General features: G+C 44.1%; 1 protein-coding gene across 5 annotated transcripts; it reads left to right on the top strand.

The window, feature by feature from the left end:
- The first annotated feature begins 3 nt into the window (after positions 1-3).
- Positions 4-20,490, top strand: LOC109507328 (transcriptional repressor p66 alpha-like). 5 transcript variants are annotated; one of them, XM_019856665.1, is made up of 11 exons: positions 4-134; positions 10,652-11,136; positions 13,250-13,385; positions 13,658-13,786; positions 14,811-14,888; positions 14,975-15,094; positions 15,875-16,054; positions 16,268-16,526; positions 16,924-17,309; positions 18,308-18,554; positions 19,481-20,490. In XM_019856665.1, exons 2-11 carry the CDS (start codon positions 10,655-10,657, stop codon positions 19,618-19,620), a joined length of 2,157 nt encoding a protein of 718 aa, XP_019712224.1. In that variant the 5' UTR covers positions 4-134; positions 10,652-10,654; the 3' UTR covers positions 19,621-20,490. The 5 variants fall into 5 exon arrangements, with proteins under 5 accessions (XP_019712224.1, XP_019712225.1, XP_019712221.1 ...); XM_019856666.1 differs by having other exon boundaries at positions 15,872-16,054; positions 18,308-18,419; XM_019856662.1 differs by having other exon boundaries at positions 15,872-16,054.
- The last annotated feature ends 292 nt before the right edge of the window (positions 20,491-20,782 follow it).

The raw sequence follows: 20,782 nt of genomic DNA, 5'->3' as shown, positions 1-20,782 counted from the left end.
ACGCGGCAGCGGGGAGGGCCGAAAAAAAGAGGATATCCCCTTGATTTCAAAAAAGCAACCATTTATCCAGGTTAACAGCAGATTAAACATTCCTTGGTCGACCATCGGCGACGAGCGGGCGACAAAGCGACCGAGTAAGTTGACTCTGTGTGTGTTGGAGGGGTGAAGCCGAAGTTTTTAGTGAGTGGATCGAGGGGAGCCTTTTATTCGGTCTCGTCGAGAGGAGCCAGGTCTTCCTCCACCTATCTGTGACGATAAAGAAGCTGATGGGCTGTTGAAAAGTAACACTTCTCCGCAGAGCCAAAGGTTGAGCCGTGGGAAAGGGAGCGGGGTCCCGCTCTGGCTAAATTGTTTCTTTTTTGAATGTTCTGAAGCTTGTCGCGCTTACCGGAGCGGATCTTGTTCGGCGAAATGGTGAAATGAAGCGAGGGTTATAACGTTTCCTCGCCGGCGGCAAGCTCCGCTTGTGGGCCGGTCGGTTACGTTACTGAGTTCCGACCCGACCATTTTCCCTCGGGAGGGGGACAGAAAGGTAAACACCACTACCCCGATTCGCTACACTCAAGTTTGACTTTGTAAAAACAAGATGTTTTTGAAAGTTTCTGCCCCCTTCGCTTGAGATGACGGCTGTCCCGCATCGGAGAGCAGCCAGGTCAGCAATTCGGGCTCGGTTCTGAACCGTGTGGGTCTTGTTTACAAGTGACTGTCCGCTCGGGGGACTTTTTTTTCTAAATCACTTTGACTGGACGTGTTTGTTGTTGCCTTTTTGGTGGCTTCATGTGAGCCTTGAACATGCGTGCTATAGTGACTGCTTGTTGTTGTTTGTGCGGCGAAGCTAACGTTAGCTCGCTAACTCCTTCGCGAGCTCACCTCCTCTGAGGCGGTGTCAACATGAAAAAGCCGGCTAGTTGCACATGTACTGTGGGCTGGCTTTAGTTTTTAAAGGGCCGACTTTGCTTTCTGGGCTGTAGCGGGGCGGTGGAGCTTGGACGGCGGAGGTTGCAGTCCGATTGAAGCCCATGGCAGCCACCAGTCTTGGTTCTGCTATCTAGTTGCTAATCTTCCTACTTCTCGCTGTGACAACCGTAGTCTTCCTCCTCTTAAAGCTGAACACGCACACGTGCAGTGCACGCGCGCGCGTGCACGCGCACACAGACCCTCACGCACACCCCGTACACATGCAGCGTGTCAAATATTCCATGGCTTCAATGTTTTCCAAGGTTTCTTGATGAATCAGATGGAGCCGATCTTTTTTCGTATTCATTTTCAACAAGTTGGTTGGCACGGTGGTCGACTGGTTAGCATGTCCACCTCACAGTGCAGAGGTCTGGGGTTTCGATTCCCGGCTGCTGGGTGGGTTTTCTCTGGGTACTCCGGTTTCCACCCGCATTCCAAAAACATGCACGTTAGGTTAATTGAACACTCTAAATTGTCCCTAGGTGTGATTGTGAGTGTGAATAATTGTTTAGGTATGTGTGCCCTGTGATTGGCTGGCAACTAGTTCTGGTTGTACATCTTGAAAATTATCCAGGCTCATTGAGGACAAAACCTCTAAAAACCTTTGCAGAAACACTAAAACACCTTTCCATGTGGATCGGGCCTGACCGAAAATCAAACAATACCCGCTTAAGGTCCATTTACTAGTGCACAATTTGTCCTCACTCGTAGGACATTTCAGCAGATTAAGGGGCATTTGTCATGTCTCATGAGTAGCATTTTTTACCAATACAATGGGCAAATTTTGCCAACTAGTATGGGAATTTGAAGAAAAAAAATCTGAAAGGTCTTCCACATCTCTGATATGGATTAAATGCTAGAACATCTTTATACGGCTTAATGTCCATATTAAAGTCACTAGTAGTACAACGTTGGCATACTAGTAGGACAACTACATCTTACTAGCGAAGCAAAACTGAGCACGAGTTGACAACTGCATGCAAGTACTCCGAGTAACATTAAACTTCTTCGAGCTCACATCGAGTGCTTTGCACGTAGTGCACAGATGTCAAGTAGTGCACAGTTTAGCCTCACCAGTGCTAGCGAGAACAAAGAGCATACAAGTACATGGACCTTAAGCTGAATGTCAAGAATGTCAATTGTCCCATTAATCACGTCATTGTTGTTGCATAACAGCGTGCCGGATCACCGTCAGCTGGTTTCATATTGAACAAATAAATAAATGATGACCGTACGGTACGGTATATTGCTTTGAGTGTATTTTACAAAACGACTCCCGATATAAAGCACTTTAGGTATGTCCATGTTGTGATGTGTTGCTCTGCTTATATTCAGGTTATTTTTGAATGAATTTTGTGTCCAAAATGAAACAATCCTTGGAAATTTAATTCAACTTTGGTGTTGCAGGCTGAACACTGGGGGGGGGGCACCGACGTAATGACGTACATGACTAAGACGGAAGAAGAAAAAAGAAGTCACGAAGAAGAAATCTGACGTCATGCACCGCGCAACACTGCAACATTCCCATCAAAAGCAATACATGTACATTGAAAATAAGTCACAACTTGCTCATTTCTCAACCGATTTTCACGATGCTTCCTTTTTTTTGCCGAATCCAAAATATGGGCTGTCATGAATGATCATCCTCAATTTTTCTGGGGGTTTTGTGACGTACACGAATATGGAATGCGGCAACACTTTGCCCGTACAAGCCTTAACGTCGCCGTAGACATGGGCGTGTCATATCTACCTATTGTTCATATTTATGGCGGTAATGACAACCGGTTCCCAAAATCTATTGCATGGTACAATGGATTTACTGAATGAAGTTATAAGGACGTTAATCCTTGCCATATACTGTACGTGTGGTTGGCTCTTAGCTGTTGATTGTGTGTCTCGTAAACATACATATACCTACAGAAATTCCGTACATGGATGCAATTCACTTAGAAAAACGTTTGTCAGCCATACATGCCAGGCACCATGGTCTAAGTCACTGGTATCGACTGCCAAGCTGACGCTTGAGACCTTGCAATAAGGCGGGTATCGGCCCGATACCAATACCCTGTTCCTTATCACCCGACCCCTACCTTTAGGCACTCCCTTTTTGAACAACGCAACAAAATGACAAACTGGTTTGCCCATTTGTATGTTGCAAAAGCAGAATTTTGGCCACTTTCTCTGAACTTTTGACCCCCATGTTTGTGCTTCCAATCTGCATTGCTTTCCCTCACCTGTACATTTCGACATGAGAGAAGAACGAGAGACCAAGAAATGATCCACAAACGCAATGATATCAGATTTATGTGCTGTGTTGCAGTCGTACATCAAGAGATTGTAATTGGCCTAAAAACCTGAGGTAGGGAGGAGTAATTTTTTTGGGGCTTATTGTACAACAGAAATGATTACGTATTATTTTGCAGACCCCAAAGTTAAGGCTCAGTTTGAGAATCACTGATCAATTCATAACAATTTTAATCAAACATTGTCGTTCTGTATGTGAAGGATTAAGCATTTCAAACCTTCTTTTCCGACCGGTTTCTTATAAAGGAAGCCAGTGTGTGTGCGTGTGTGCACGAGCATGTGTGTGTTCATGTTGTGTTGACAAAGCTCAAGCGGCGTTTCTTGTCGAGGCAGACGATATGGTTATTTAACTTCAGCGGTGGCAATGTTTGTACTTCTGATGAAATACTAAGGTCTTGTGTCATAATATCTCATCACTTATCAGATGGGCTTATGTTAGCCCAACTGCCCTCATGACAATGCAGTAGCAGAATGGTATTGTTTTCTCATCAAAAACAAAAACTTGCATTACTTTTACACTTGAATGTACATCATACACATGCCAGAGTTTTCATCCATTTTTGAATGCTTGCTAAATGCTTAGCATAGTAAATTGTAAAAATTAGTCGCACACAGAATGATGGTGCTGATACCCATTTAATTTGTGTGTGTGTGTGTGTGTGTGTGTGTGTGTGTGTGTGTGTGTGTGTGTGTGTGTGTGCCAGTCTCTTGTTTGGTCCATTTCATGCCTGTTTGGCACACTTGATGCTCTCCTCTTCGAGGAAGAAATTAGTAGAGGGATTTTCTCTTTCAGAATTTCTCGATTGAGCCGTCAGTTTAATATTGCTGTTCTAATTTTGTCACGTCCGCATCCCATGGCAGTAATTATTTTTGATCACTGGATGGTAATTAACTTCAACTGCCTTCCTTTTGGGTATGGTGGCATGGTCAGCTCCTTGGTGGTGTCGCTGTGACTACTCTTTGCAATGTTACTGCCTCTTTGCATCATATTGGAAGGAGCACTTCCTGCAGCAACAGCAGTATAAACAATCATTGCGGCATTGTCTGTGAACAAATGGCGGTCAGCCTTGGTGAATGGTCAGATCTATGAAGAAGAGTGGAGAAGGTTTTGTCCCGTCACCGGGCTACGTGTCATGACATAACTCTGCTGACATTGTCAGTTCAGTGCGTCAGATGGAGGGAATATGTTGGTAAAGTTAACATTTCCAGGCGTTACCTGAATGGTTGAGTCAGAACATACCAGAAGTCTTTTTTTTTTGTTTTGTTTTTTGTAACCTTGTTGTGGTCCATGTTCTCAAAGGTGCCACTACACTAATCACAAACAAGACTCACTGAGGGTGTTTGTGTACTCGGCCAATGTTCTGGCTTCTCTGCAGGCTCCATTTTAAGCTGCTGCGCATGAGTGCAGGCGTTTTAGGACAACTTGATCGAGTATCGTAGAACCTCGGGTTGAACGTCATCTGTTCAGAGACACTGGTCAACCTACAATTTGTCCGGTTTTGAAACGAAAACAAGAAAATGGACAGAAATATGTTCATTGTCGGGTGAAAAATTCACATTCAACAGAGCAGTCTATTTTTAATTCGTTTTAAGACTTGTGTCATATAATGTAAAAGGTAACTTAATGCCACTGTTCATTTTTCACATAGGATGGCCCAAAAGTCACTCCGCACTTGCTATTTTTCTATTTCGTTCGAGGTATCATTCAGACTGACGTGAGGCCATCATCATTTGGCAGCTTAGGCTTTGCAATTTTCATAACCGTATCATTCCCTTCACTTTGACTTGGCAATTCAAGCCAAAAATTATGATCCGCTCCACACCGGAAGTCTAAACTGTACATGTTGGAGCCGTGTGATTGCCAAAAGTCTTCTCAAACACTCAACAATAAACTTCTGTTGGTGACAGAAAAACTCGCTACACTGCTCCAGTGTCAATTGGCAAACCACGAGCGAGAGAATGCTATGCATATAAAAACTGTAAAAAAAAAAAAAAAGCCTGAGCTGTCGAGTGCTGCATGGCCTCACGTATGTACGAATGACATCTGAAAAACAAAATAGAAAAAAAGGAAGAGTGTGGCAACTCTTGCGACACCCTGTATTCACTATAATATATTTCAAACCCAAACTACAAGTTTTCCCCGTCAATGTGGGCCCGACGATCAAGCAGCACACCTGCAAAATGATCTTGAGAAGAGAAGAGGCAATACAGTATTTGTGGCAGGGTAGCAAGTGGCTGCTCCATGACAGCACACTTGCTCGCAATGTCATGAGCATCTGTCAGTTCCTGGCCGAGAAGAACATTGCCATGCTGGAACAAACTCCCGACTCACCCGACCTCCCTCCGTATGATACTCCCCTCTGTTCCAAGCTCAAGAGAGTCATTAAGGGAAGATCCGTTTGAAGATGTGGATGACATCAAGATGGCCACAACAACCCGAAATGAATGACGGCACTCCTGGAACTTTTTTGACACACTTGGACACCTAACACCTCTCATTGAGGCACCTCCTTCTTTTGGAATAAGTGTCACAAAACTAAGAAAATTCTTCATTTCCCCTGTAGCAGAGCAAGGAAATTTAGTGAAATGCTCGTCCCTAATAACTTCTCAATGTTGAGATTTTCGACTTGACGTGGGCTTCATGATGAACTTTGTCGCCCACCTCGGAAGGAATCCAAAAGCGTGTATTCAGTTTGCTTTTATTTATTGGTTACACATTGTAGGACTTGACTTTTGCGCTACGTACTGTAAGAACTGTTGAGGAAAATGAGTAACAGTTGTGGCGCAATATTAGCTGTGTACAGTACACATCATCGCCGATACGCAACATGCTGTATTGGGTCTATTATTTCAGTTTACGTTGTCTTCAGAGGTTCTAACTAGTTGCATTTGACGCCATATTCATACATGGTTTCTGATCCATGTGTTAGAGAGAGAGAGAGAGAGTGTGTGTGTGTGTGTGTGTGTGTGTGTGTGTGTGTGTGTGTGTGTGTGTGTGTGTGTGTGTATATGTTGGGGGGTGGGGGGTCTCAAAGGAAATGCATGAAAAAAAAAGCCCTCAGAGTTGAAATGTGAAACCATTTAGCCATTGAGACCCCGTGTAAGAAAGATGAAGTTGGCTTGAGGTCCCGGGGTACAAGGCGGCGTTCCCTCCGTGTGTAACACCATCATCTCATCGCGACAGTACGTCCTCCATTGCCACCACACACACACACGCAGACGCACACACTGCCCACACGTGTAGACACTGTAATGGCCGCCACTGTGGAAGCCGAGTGTCTGCTCCGGCACCTGGAGGGTTAAAACTAGCATCGGCTTCTCCCTCAGCAGCACACGCATGCATACGCACGCACATACACACACACACACACACACACCAGCCAACTGGTTTAAACCAGTTCTCGGAAAAGTGCTTTGTGTGTCCTCCTGAATCCTGGGAAGGGTCATATCATGTGTGTTTTAGTGATGTAAGAGTATGTATTAAAAAAACCCCAAGAATAAACCCCTTACTCAGCCGCTACCAGATGATTTGTCCATATGCTGTGTTGCGACTACTATACATTCCATCAAAGCTAACTTCTGTGCACTTCATGCACATCGCCACGATTGGAATTTTATTTCTGCCTTTAAAAAAATAAAATAAAATTGCTGTCACTTATGTCCGGGCAGACTGTGGGCCTTGGTACAATAGGCAGGCAGTGTTCTGTATGCATGAATATGATGTTGGACATTGATGCACTTAATGTGGATGCTAGATTGGAAGTTTCTACTGGATATTCCAAGCGACCGATTCAAGTGTGCATCTCAGACTATCTTGTCTGTGAACGAGAGTATGGGCAAAGGTCGTCTCCCACTGCATACTGTGTTGGCCAGACTCAGAACATGTCAACCTTTGGTACAGTTTTGCTCGACTCTTGTGTTGACTGGAAGAAGGACTTATTTAGGGTTTTGGAACCAGAATGTGTTGTTTCGTGTCCTGTTAAAAGTGGCATATAGCTGTAACTGTGTCCATGCGAAACTAATCAGTGTTGGATTGTGAGGTTGTGTTTTAAGAATGCTGTCCTTTGAAGTAAATGTACTGATTGCTTGTTTATAGTTAAAACCAACAAACCACTAAGCTATACAAACTCTAAAACCAATTAGTCTACATCAGGGATGGGCAACAATATGATTTTTTTTTTTGGGGTTTTTTTTTTTTGTGGGAGGTTTATCAGTGTTTTTTAAATACTTTTGTGGGGGGCGGAGGGGGGCCCAATTTACCAAATGCATTTCAATGGACATCAGTCATATGCGGATTTTCACTTTTCACGGTCCAGCATGTAATTTGTCCATATTTACAATGTCACTCATGTGGTTAGGAAGTGTGTGAGTCCTACAATATCTAGTGCGGATGAAAAATTGTAGCCCCCTCCACTATTTAAGTTGCCCATACCTGGTCTAGATATAAGAAGCAATCATGTTGTATGGTAACAAGCAAAACTGCCCGCTGCTCTTAATTTCTTAACATTGAAAGCATTGTTTCAGGGTAACAGCCGCGATTCGTCATGGAGGCGTAAAAACTGAAAATTGTGTTCTCACCCTTATATGTGATCAAGCATGACAGACGGTTAGTGTTTGGGGAAGTAGTTTCCTTCACTTTTCACATGAAAATGAGAAAATCCCCTTTGTATAATCAAATTAAATAATGTATGGTACTCGCAGTCACCGGTCGCCGTGATTTTCCGCTGGCTGCCTCCGCTTGGCATCATAAAACAAGAACAAGAAAAGCAGTCTTACCACTCGAGTCAATTCCAGATTCTCAATGTGTTGAAATCTTGCACGATACTCTACCTCATGTCCTGAACATTTGGGATTGTAACTTGGAGTGTTTATTTTAGGAAATATTTTGTATGCACACACCAAAAAAAAAAAGTGAAACTGCTACAGAAAGAACAGAGCTACGGTATTAAACCTACCTGTATAACTTATTTCATATTGGTTTTTCATGTAGTGAACTGGTAATAACTCAATATTTCTCTTTTCCTCACTGGCTTCTCGGCTACCTCCTTTTTTTATTTTTACTGATTCCGTAACGAATTTTCACCCATACTGTATATATGGATTAAAGATATGCATTGTCATTATCGAACCGTAGGCGTGTGACCAAATACCTCCTTGAGAGTCAGCTTTGGATTTCACCCTGAGAGACTCGGAGCGGGCGTTGCAGTAAAAATGTCTGAGTATGTTGCTGTGTGTGTGTGTGTGGTGTCTGTGTGAAAGTGTGGGTGTGTGTGTGTGTGTGTGTGTGTGTGTGTGTGTGTGTGTGTGTGTGTGTGTGTGTGTGTGTGTGTGTGTGTGTGTGTGTGACCAAACAAGCAACTGTTTGTCTTCGCCACGTCCACAACTGGTACATTTGTTGTACAATATAGGCGGAATAATATGGTGCGGGATCTCTTTTGGTTTAAAAGATGGGCAGAAGTTTTATGAGTGGACACACACCAAAAAAAAAAAAACAAAAAAAAAACCGGAATAAAATAGTTTCTCTTGCATTTGGATTCATGGGTTGTGATGAATATTTCAGTATGTGCTCCAATTCATTTCCCCCCGTGTGTTTTTTTTTTTTTTAACTCTCCAAGTTACCTTCAATCTGATGGTTTGAGCACTTACTGCTGCTATGTTGTGCATTATCACTGGTTGGGAATTTAACTTGGCATCTTGTGATTATACTAATCCACTTAGTTTTGTCTGAAGGCCATTTTATAAACCATGTGTTCGCTGCCCATGAGTCAAGGTCAGTTTTGTCCGCCAGACAATTGCGGCAGCCATTATATGTGAATGAGATCAAAAGATGCAGAACTGGAAATACTTAAACGGAAGCAGCAAAACTCAAATCTCTTGATCATACATTGTCTCCATATTTCTGAAGAGTCTTCGGTGACAAACTGAAATTGTTCAGAGTTCACCTCGTAACTGGCGTTAATGCTCGTTTAACTTCTTTCAACTGTTGGAATCTTAACCTAACATCCATTATGTAAAAACAAACCCTATTTTCGTCTGTGTTTGCATTCTCCCAGAGAACTTTGTGAGTTACTACATTTAAGTCATTCACTGCTATGGATGTTTACATTCATATACAGTCTATTCGTCAAGTAGCGGTAGGTTTTCTTCTTTCAACTGTTGGAATCTTAACCTAACATCCATTATGTAAAAACAAACCCTATTTTCGTCTGTGTTTGCATTCTCCCAGAGAACTTTGTTTACTATTTTCCAGATTGTTCACTCACTGATGATCATTTAAATCATTCACTGCCATGGATGTTTACATTCAGATTCAGTATATTCGTCAAGTAGCGGTAGGTTTCAAACGGGTTGCATTGGACGAGGACCTCTCCCAGCTTGTCTGTGAAATTCAGGTTTGTAAAGTCTCGTAATGACAAACAGATCTCTGAAGATAGTGACTTTGCAATCCTTTGGATTTGAGATCAGCACAGCTTTTGAGTAGAAGATACAGATTATGCGGTGAGTCCTGATTTATCACGTCAATTGAGGGAGAGAAATGCCAACATTTTGGAAGTCGGACAAACTCCAGCACGTCATACTCGAACAGAGCGTGCCCAAAGCGAAAACCCAACTTTTTTTGTTACAAGCTACAACATAATATTTTGTGGGTCTTAAAAATGTTCGTAAAATGGCTAGTAATATGGGGAACTGTACTTTAAAAACAGTTGGCAGCGAATGAATTATTTGTAGTTCACAATGGCGTAAACCTTTCATGCATCATCCTGAGACTTGTTTCGGACACTCTATGCAGAGCGAAATAAAGAAACCAAAATCTTATCAACAACTCTCTGTATAAATCATCACTACTGCAAACGAACACACTGTCAAATGAGCACCGCTCTGACAGCGTCATTCAAAGCTGAACCTCTGCAAACCCAGAATGTTTTGTAGAATTCTTGTACAGGATCTCATTAGACTGTGCAGGGGTACTTAATGAACAGACCGGTTAGTGTAGTTTTCTGTGTTATGAATGAAACCAAAAAAAAAAAACCAATTGTAAACAGGATGTGTGAAACTAAGCTCTTTTTATGTTCATGAGACTCCTTATTCTGAAGGTGGAAACGATATCCTTCATTCTAAAGCCAATCATAGTTCAACAATGACCCCCTGATGCGTACCGAAAAATGAACAGTGATAACTTTCTCGACGACTGATGAGTTTTCGGTTCAAGGTACGTTTCAGTTATTTTAGGCGGTAAGAGTTTGTGTTGGAAGCATGGCTGGTTTGATCACAAATTGCACTGTTGGTATGACTGAACATATCTTGATCTTTGACCCACTGTGTAGACATGTTTGGACTCTCCCGCTAAATCCACATATGTCACCAAATCCTTTTCGTGATGTGTCCACAGGGGATGTCTGAGGAAGCCGTCCGCCAGACACGCAGCCAGAAGAGGGCACTGGAGAGGGATGCAGCACCGCAGACGAGAGAACCTTCCAGCCCTGGCAATGGAAGCAAAAAGCCCAAGCTGGAACAGTCTCAACCCACAGCCCAGGAGACACTTTCAGTTAGACCTGAACCACAACCGGAACAGGATGGTCAAAGTCTGACTGGGACTGGATCAAATGAGGAGCCGGGGCAGTTGGCGCCACCTTTGGAATCTCAGCCGGTGAAAGTCGAGGCTGCCGGCGAAGCGAGCTTGGACAATCAAACTGAATGCAATGACAGAGCAAAGAGGGAGCTTAAGGTGGAGAAGGATGTGGATAACACGACCCGATTCCAGCCCACCGAACCAAAAGTGTCCAGTGGCATGTTGGCTGCCAGCGAGGTGAAGGCAACCATCAAAGTAGAGATCCAGACTGGAGAGCAGCCAGTGGACATGAGCACTTCCAAAGGGTAAGAAACTGTTCACTCCTTGGAAGCATTTAAAAAAAAATATATATATCTGTCAAATGAGTCCACCCAAATTAGTCTAAATTAGTTCAGAATCATGATAGCGGCTGCAGCCGAGGGTAATGTTCGTCGCCTTGCTGTTGTTAACATCAATTAACTTTTCAGTAGTGAAGCTTGTTTTGTGATCACATTCCCCGTCGGCAATTCTGTGCCTTCAATTCATCTCTTCAATACGACATCATATTACATACACGTCCTCCATTCACAATGGCTGCGAATTGTGCGGCGCGGTATCGATTATGGCAAGTGTACAATTGGACACCATGGCAGAGGAGGGGTAGAGGTGTGTACATCTCGTCAGTACCGTATTTTCCACACTAAAAGGCGCATTGGATTATAAGGCGCACCTTCAATAAATGGCCTAATTTGGGTTTTTTTCCATACATTGGGCGCACCGTATTATAAGACGCAATCTACAATGCATCCACTAGATGGAGCTACGCTCAAGGACACACCAACAGAACGATCAGATGTCAGTAAAACTTATTTAATATGAATTTCGTGTCCAAAATGAAACAATTTGGGCAGTAGACGGGGGACAACCTGAACCGGTTGCCAGCCAATCGCAGGGCACACAGAGACGAACAACCTTCCACACTCACACTCACACCTAGGGACAATTTAGAGCGTTCAATCAGCCTGCCATGCATGATTTTGGAATGTGGGAGGAAACCGGAGTACCCGGAGAAAACCCACGCAGGCCCGGGGGAGAACATGCAAACTCCACACAGGAAGGCCGGAGCCACGATCAAACCCACAACCTTTGCACTGTGAGGTCAACGCGCTAACCACTGGCCCACCGGGCAACTCCAATAAAATTGTTGTTGTTGTTGTTATTATTATTATTATTATTATTAATAGTGTGTGTGTGTGTCCTTGGGAATGGCCAGCAACCAGCCTAGGTTGTACCTGCCTTCCGGCTGGGGTAGTCTCCGGTACTGTATACCCACGACCCTAATGAGGACATGTGCTTTATAAAATGATTGGCTGTATGTACATCTCGTTCCAACTGACATATTCAATTAGGTGGAGCTTCATGCATCATTATTACGACAAGAAAAATAAACCACCCCAAATCAAGGTGACGAGTGCTGGTACTATTCAGTGGGGAAAAAACAGCATTGCGTGAAACTTGATCAGACATCGCAGGGTGCTTGTTTGATCCTAATGCAAAATTGATATCATTCAATTATTTTGTACATGAACTTTTTAAAGTTTGACAGATTTTTTTGTTTTGTTTTGTTTGTTTTTTGTTTTTTTACTTACATCTGACAGAATTGACCGTAACAGTACTCAGCGGTGACTCTTGACTTGAGCTTTCGGTCTGCCTCCATTTTGCCCTCAAATCAACATCTGAACCCTAAAAAGTCCACGCATACAAAATGAAGTCGTGTGTCATAAAACCGGTTCCAGCTGGCTGTTGCCATGGCCACTTCCATGGAAGAAGCAGGGAGGGGAGGTGGGGTTGTATTGGAGGAAAAGTGAGTCACGTGAGAATGACTTTGAGGTCATGTGACTACTTTGGAAGTCGTGATTAATCCACAGGAAGTGATGATGGCACTAAGCCCCGAGGAAACACATACGCATACACAGAAAGAGGGTGGCTCAGGCAGAAAGGCCTCATCTTTTCACGCACCGACTTATGCTTCATAAAACTGCATTATCTGTGAATGTGTGTGTGTGTGTGTGTGTGTGTGTCTGTAGTCACAAGGCCATCCTTATTTTTAGAGGAAACCTAACACGTGTCCCGCCTGTCCGAAACAAAAATAAGCTTTCGATTGTACACCTCACATTTGGCATATTGTATCGCATTTGAATTATTCATGCGTTTTACACACAGAAGTCAGGCCAAAATCCACCTTTACCTTCATGCTATGTGACATTTTTGAGCTTTTAGAGATTATTATTAGAATCAGCTCTCGATATGTTGCAGTGCTCTCGGACACGACGGCAAGTTACAGGAGCAACATACAGTTGTGCCTCGAGATACAAGTGACCCGACTTAACCCAGTCCAGGCATGATCAATATCCACAATAACCTCTTTTTGTCCGACAGTATAAAAAGGGAGAGGCGGCCTCCATCCCCCGATGAGGAGGATGATGATGTCATCATCTTGTCGGATAACGACTCCCCGAGTCCACCTATGAATGGTCTGAACCACTTGAAGGAATTGGACACCGACCTCCTCATGGTGAGATATTGTGCTTTTCATACCGTCGATGTTTAAAAAAAAAAAAAAAAAAGCGGAGCTCTCAGCACAGTGGAAGTCACGTCAGACCCGACCGATCTTACTGCGCCGTCAAGGGTTTGCAGTCGTGACATGGATTCACCCGATGATCCAATCGAAAGGGATTCCAAATGAAAGAGATTCAACCCCATGAAGGATGCATGCCCGGGCACGATTATTTGTCTTCAGTTGTAGTACGATTGTTGGAAGTGATTGATTTCATGCGTTGGGTGCAGAAGAGCAGCCCGGGCGAACGGGAGCGCATCATCAAGCAGCTGAAAGAGGAGCTGAGGCTTGAGGAGGCCAAACTGGTGCTGCTGAAGAAACTCCGACAGAGCCAGTTACAGAGGGACACGCTTCAGAAGGTGAGCACGAGTCAGAATCACTTCCCACACATACACAAACACACATTCCTGTACAGTCATACAGTGAGCACCCATTCAACATGGGGGCAAATGTGTTCCGGACCCCCACCCCCCCGCTGGATGAAAATCTGCTCTATAGAGAGACCAGGTCTGTAGTACTCGACTCTGGACTCTACAGTTTTTTGTTTTGGTGTCGTACTTGACTCGGACTCCCTGGCATTTGACACAGACCTGACTCGGCTATTTGACTGGCCAAATATTTTTATTGACTCCACCCGATCCCTGAAAATGAACGTCCCATTTCAAAAGAAATGTTAAGTACAATTTTCCGGATGATTAAAAAAAGCGATCTGATTGGTTAACCTGACCGCGGTGGAATCGGGGACAGCAAACTTCGCCGCAGCGATGCGCTCGTGTTCATTCGTGAGCTTTGAGTTCGCCGGTCGCTTTTGTCGCCGCCTCTCACTGCTTGGTGCAGTTTGCTGCTCCTCGGTACCCGATTCCCCTCCTCGTCTTTCCCTCGATGTCGACCATCATTAATAAAGCAATGTTGTGATTGTTTTTTTGTTTGTTTGTTTTTTTAATCTGCAAACAGTTAATAAAGCAAAGGGCTCTATGCCCTCTAAGAAGAGTGTTGAGCAAAATGAAATGTCTCTCATTTTGTGGTTGTGAAAATTGTATTTTTCTGTCTTAAAAGGTTTACGCTTGATCTCATTTGAACCTCATACTTGACTTGGACTCAAAAAAGGTGGACGTGACTGCGGCCCCAAAGGCAGACCATATAAACAACTATTATATTTAAAGTAAACATTTTTTAAACTTATTACAACGCCATTTTAAATAATAATCATTTGCGCCTGTTCTCACTCTTGCCGTCAAGAAACGGGAGAAAGAGAAAGAAAGCAAAAAGACTCCCCTGACTCAGTTCCCCCGAACATGAGGCAAAGTGCGCTTGATTCAAGCTGTTTGTCTTTGTACTGTCAATGTACTGTGTAAATAATAATGAATAATTGCCATTCCTCAGGCATCGGGGGTGTCAAGCTCCTCCGCTCCACCTCCTCTAATACGCGGGACAATTGGAAGCAGCAAAAGCTCACAGCAGGTGAACTCAACACTTCAGAGTGTCACATGTCACGCGTAACATTGGCCGACTCCGTTTCTCACCGGCCACTTCTGTCTCGCTGACAGATTATATCTGGTCGAGGTTCAGGCACGGTCATACCTCCGCCTTTGGTGCGTGGAGGGCAGCAGGTGTCATCTAAACATGGCTCCCAGATCATCATGCCCCCTCTGGTCCGAGGACCACAGGTGAGTCGTCGGGAAATCGACGCTTAAGAATCTGCATGTTAATATACATCGACCAATCACAATTTGGGGAACCTAACGAGATCCATTACAAGCACTGTAGGGAAAAAAAATTCTGCCTGTCCAAGGATAATTATTTTCAGTTTTGATCGACACCGTAAGGGGTGGGGGGGGTCTTCATGTAACAATTTCAGGTCGGTGTGGTTTGCCGTGGTATAGAATTGCACAGCATTATACAGCGAGAGGTGCCTCATCCTTTAAAAAGTGGAGATTCACTCCCAAATCTTTATCTTCGACTCCAAATCTGTGCTGATCTCAAATACCAAAAGAGACGCAACACAGCGCCATCGACGGCGATCTGTACTTGAGAAATGTATACGCCGTGCCAGTGAACGGTTGGATTCCAGTCGGTGAATATAAACGTTCACGGCGGTGGATATAGGAGATCATAAACTGTTTTAGGGGGTGTTGATGTCCGATCTTGAGTTGGATCTCGGGGGATTGGGCAAGGGGTCATTGTGTCGTGGCCCTGGGACATTCTCGGTCAAGCTCCTTTCTCTCTCTTTCACCCTCTAACACTAACTCAGGAACTTTTAACATGGGGTTTTGCATCTCTCTCTCTCTCTCTCTCTCTCTCTCTCTCTCTCTCTCTCTGTCTCTCGCTCACTGCCTGTGCCCTTCGCATTGGCGCCGTGGATGCCAATGCCACTTCTTCTATGGCACCCCGTGTGTGTCGTCACCTCCCATTGTCCCGGTTAGCCCATCTCTGTATCTCCACAGCAGATCCAGGCTCTCCGCCAGCATCAGCAGCAACAGCAGCAGTTGGTCGCCTCGGGAGGTGGAGGCTCAGGGGGGCCGCCTCCCCTGCTGTTGGGCGCCCGGACCTCAGCCCCTGCTGGCCAGGGTCAGAGAAGCATGATGCAAGCGGGCCTCATCAGAGTCGGAAGTACTGCAAACTCACTGGTCAGTATCTCACGACTGAAACGTCGGTTTTCTCTTTCTTACACCAGCTTCCTCCCACATTCATGAAAGGTTCATTGAAGACTCTAAATTACCTAAAGATGGGAACGGCCGTTTGTCTATGTATGTGCCGAAGCAGTATAAGAACATGAAAGACAGGTGGACCCTTCACTTTATTTCGAATTTGTGTCTGACTTTGGTGCCCCATGTTCACAGGGCTCGCCCGGTTTGAAGGTTTCTACCTCAGGAAGCAGCGTCGTCTCTCTGGTGGGTGCCAACGACAGTCCGGCCAGCCGCCAAGCCGCGGCCAAGCTGGCTCTGCGGAAACAACTCGAGAAGACGCTCCTTGAGATCCCCCCTCCAAAGCCCCCTGCTCCCGAGTTTAACTTCCTGCCCTCGGCAGCCAATAATGAGTTCATCTACCTGGTAGGACTTGAAGAAGTGGTCCAGAACCTGCTGGATAGCATTCACAGAGGTATGTTTGTTCCGTTGTTATTATTGCTCTGTAATACTATTTTCAACTTGCGTGCGCAAACGTGACGCATGAGTACTGTATGATGGCAGGTGACTCAACTCACTTCACAGATATGTATAAATATTCTTCAAAAATGAGGCTTCGAGCTCGCCGTGCCATTCCCGGATATTTTTGAATCGTGTTATAAAGCGCAAGGGGGCAAATTCAGCTTTTATCTCAAGGCGTCACTGTACTTCAGAGTTCAATCTGAAATGAAACTGAACAAAAACAATTTGGGGTGTGTCGTGCCTTTTTTTTAATATATACATCAATAAATCTTATGGTCAAGTTGCACACGCTTGCCTATTCTACAACAAGTGTTCTCAAACTTTTGGGGGTTTCCCCTCTGTCCTGACAGGAAAGACGGGGTCAGCTCCGCCCAAGCCCACCATCAGAGACCCCAACATGTGCACCCAGTGCAACACCGACTTCACGTGTAGGTGGAGGCAGGACAAGGCCAAAGGCGGCACTGTCCTTTGCGAAGACTGCATGTCCTCCAATCAGAAGAAGGCCTTGAAAGCCGAGCACACCAATAGGCTGAAAGCCGCGTTCGTCAAAGCGCTGCAGCAAGAGCAGGAAATCGAGCAGCGGATCATTCAGCAATCATCGTCGTCCATCTCTCACGGTAGCTCGTCGTCCTCTTCGTCGCTGAAGGCCGAGCAGCTGGTCTCTCAGCAACTGAAGCAGGCCCGAGCGTCCTCCCTGCACCGAGGGGCCAACGTCATCCACCATCACTCCATCAAGGTCAGCGGTGGTGGGAAGCACAAATGCGTCCAAAGTGTACTTAAGTCGATTTCTCTGCCGGATTTATTTTTCTGACGACTTTTCACTTTGATTCCCTACATCCAAAAATGGATATCTGGCTATTCTGCAGATGACGACCCGTTGCAAAAAAAAACCTGACTAGCCGGAGAGAGGTGAAGTCAGCCGCGTGGGGATTTTGATTGATTGAGTTCTAATGAGGTGGAAAAAACTGGGACGGCAGTGACAAGGTGGAACGTGAAGCAGGGAGGACGGACAACAGTGGCAACAGATTCGTAGAAGCAAAATATTCCACCTTCATGGCTTTAGTTAAGAGAACTGTTTGATGTTGTCAGCGTCAAAAAACGTGACAGGGCTCAAAATCTTGAGTGTCTGGCGGTCAAAAATGATCAATTTAATCAGAAAAATTACATCTAAGTAAATCTTAAAAAAAAATAGCTTATTGGCTAATTTGTTTTTTTTTTTGTTACTCCATTCACAAGGTTAGCAAAGCTATGGGAACAAGTTGGTTTGATAGCATCGGTCAAGCCAACGCTAACTAGCGCTGAAACAAGTTTGAGCACTGTTTTAAAATGATAGGAAAAAAATTGGTGTGTAGCAGTTTTTTTTTGGTTAATTTTTTTTGCCGTGCCAATTTATCAAAACCAGTACTGTCTTGTACAGTATGTTTCTCTGCATTCAAATCTTGTTTTCTCATAGCATTTATGGTTTCCGTGACGGGCTGAAAGGCGTACCGTCGAATAGGTTTCTCATCCTTACCGTGAATTGCCACGGCAAATGTTTTGACAATTTAAACATCTCGCCAGGCATCCACGGCAATCACGGCCATGTCGCATATTGTTGTCGTCTCGCGATCGTCTCATTTTGTGACTACAGTCGTGTCATTGACTTTAAATATTTACGACAGACTCTGCAACGTACTTAAGTACAGGAGTTGAAGCAGAACTTGTTAAGTCGCGTGTCTTCTCTCCACCCCGAAGGGCTCCCCGGGCCAGCTATCCCACAGCGGCATCAGGAGTGTCCCCCACTCCTTCTCCTCCTCCTCCCAGCTGCAGAGCGCAGTGGCGGCGGCCGCCTTGGTCAATCGACCAGGTAAGCACGAGCATGTGACCCAGCGCTCTGTCCAGATTTCAAAGGTGAGCAGCAGCGGAGTGGGCGGCAGCAGGAATATGAGCGGAGGTAGTGCCTCATCCACTGCATGGAAGAAGCAGAGCAACAGCAACAAAGGTAGACTCGCATTCATAAGCAGCCCGACCTCTGCTCTCTTTCAAACTCCTGTCGGGCCCAAAGCAACCCTCTGACGACAATTGCTGTCCCCTTCGCTTGGTGATCCAATGCTTCTCCAGGGTTCCCGTCTCCTTTGTTCCCGTTTTGTCTGTTGTTGGGGTATAAGGTGGCAATGTCCACATGAACACGAGTGTTTTTGAATGGCATGTCAACGTCATTTTAGGATATAAATATAAAACTTTGAAATTACCAAAGTCATGCACTATGTTGCAAATTATTTTACAAATTATGTTTTTCTCAGGTTTTTTTTATAAATAGTTGATGCAAATGACACTCAGCATAATTTTCAATTCATTAACTCTTGGAGATTAATATGAAGATTTTTAAAGGGGAAGTCAACTCAAAAATTGTCTTGACAATAATATGTTCTATGCGACTGTCATTTTCAGGCAACAGCGAGTGGCAAAATGGCTTCTTATTAGCTTCAAAAAGGTAGCTTGTTCAGTAAAGTACAAGCACTTATTGAAATCTTGATATATTTTTGTTTATTTGTTGAAACCACAGTAAACTGTCAAACCGGTAACCGCCCATTCCTAATATCCATCCATTCATTTTTTTTTGAACCACTTATCCTCACACTAGTGCTTATTTTTCAATAATAAAATACATTTCAAGTTAGCACAAGCTTTTGAGCAGAAGTGTAATTATTTGTGATTAGACTTCAACATTTTTTGGGACCGGAAAAGAAATGAATGACTCCCTGTTCAAATAACACTTCACTATCAGTCAAGAAATGACCCGTCAAATGAATAAATACTCTTGTACGTGTGGACAGAGTCTCAAAGTAAAACAGTTTTTGCCTTTGTCGGTCTGGCGAAATGTTCAACATGTGCCCTGCTCTGACATGCGCTCTTGACCCCCAATAGGTGTGACAATGGCGTACGTGAACCCCAGCCTGAGCGGACACAAAACCTCGGCCAGCGTAGACGCACGCCAGAGGGAGTACCTGCTGGACATGATACCCTCTCGCTCGTCTATCTCGCAGACTGCAAACACGTGGAAATAGAGAAAGAATACAAATAAGTCAACCGCTCAGCCAGCTCGACCCAATCTTTGCTTTTCCCAATGTCATGGTCAACAGCGCACCCAGGAGGACAGTTTGGCAAATACAATCTCTTGAACAGTGAAGAAACCTTCCTATCTTTTTTTGTTTTGTTTTGTTTTGATTTTCTCCTTTACTGTTCATTTAAAGGTTTTGGTGTGCCTCACATCGTTTGATTTGACTGGGGCAGACAAACAACAACAACAACAAAAAAATACATGAAACTTGGTATTTTGTTCTCCCTGTCTGGGTCGTCAGGTAATGATTTAGTTTTGCATCAAAATGAGTCACGTGAGTGACTTGAATGCTTGGTTGGAGTCATGCGCACCCAATAAAAATACACATTGCTTCAAGCAAATTACACCGGATTAAAGATGTAAATGTTTCATTGCATTCATCCCTGTAGTTGAACAGTTGAATTTATTTTGTATTTACATTAAGTTATATTTGTTGTTCTTTTTTGGGGCGAGGACTGTTGGTATTTTTTTTTTTTTTTTTACTTTCTATATTGTGGTTTCCACAAATGAAGAGTTGCTTTCTGCTTCTGTTTCTTTCTGTTTAATAGCATGCCTACATTTAACACCTAATGTTCATTTTGCACCTTAGCTAACAACGTGTGGTGTTGTCGCTCAAGCCATCTGTAATTACCATCTGTAATTTGCTTATTTTATATTTATGTCAACGTTGGCATTTCAATTTGGGTGTCACATCTTCACTGACAAAATGCAAACCCAGAGGAGCTGAATTTGTCGATCCTAAAACCAGAGACCATGATCCATAAATTAAAATTGGAAGACACTATATCCAACTGTGAACCCAGCAAGCACAAGCCAATTATTATTTTTAATCCTATAACTTCTCACCACATTGCATATTTTGTCTGCTACTCAGCCGAAAATTCAAAAACGCCCTCCCCGTAGGAATGAATGGGATTTTCATGGAGTGTGTCATTTTTCGAAGTGGAACCGTGAAGAAGCCCCCCCAGAACCATGGTCGTAGCACATTTTGGGTCATTTGCACGCAAATTGTGTTCGTTCAGCCACTGCTCGATCTGCACTCTGCAGCCAGGCCTTACCTGATGGGAGGGATCGTGCAATAAGATTCTAAAAAAAATGCTTTATATTGC

The sequence above is a fragment of the Hippocampus comes genome, unplaced genomic scaffold (genome assembly GCF_001891065.2).
Source record: "Hippocampus comes isolate QL1 unplaced genomic scaffold, H_comes_QL1_v1.1 scaffold105, whole genome shotgun sequence".
NCBI lineage: Eukaryota > Metazoa > Chordata > Actinopteri > Syngnathiformes > Syngnathidae > Hippocampus > Hippocampus comes.
This window is presented reverse-complemented; position numbering and strand designations above follow the sequence as displayed.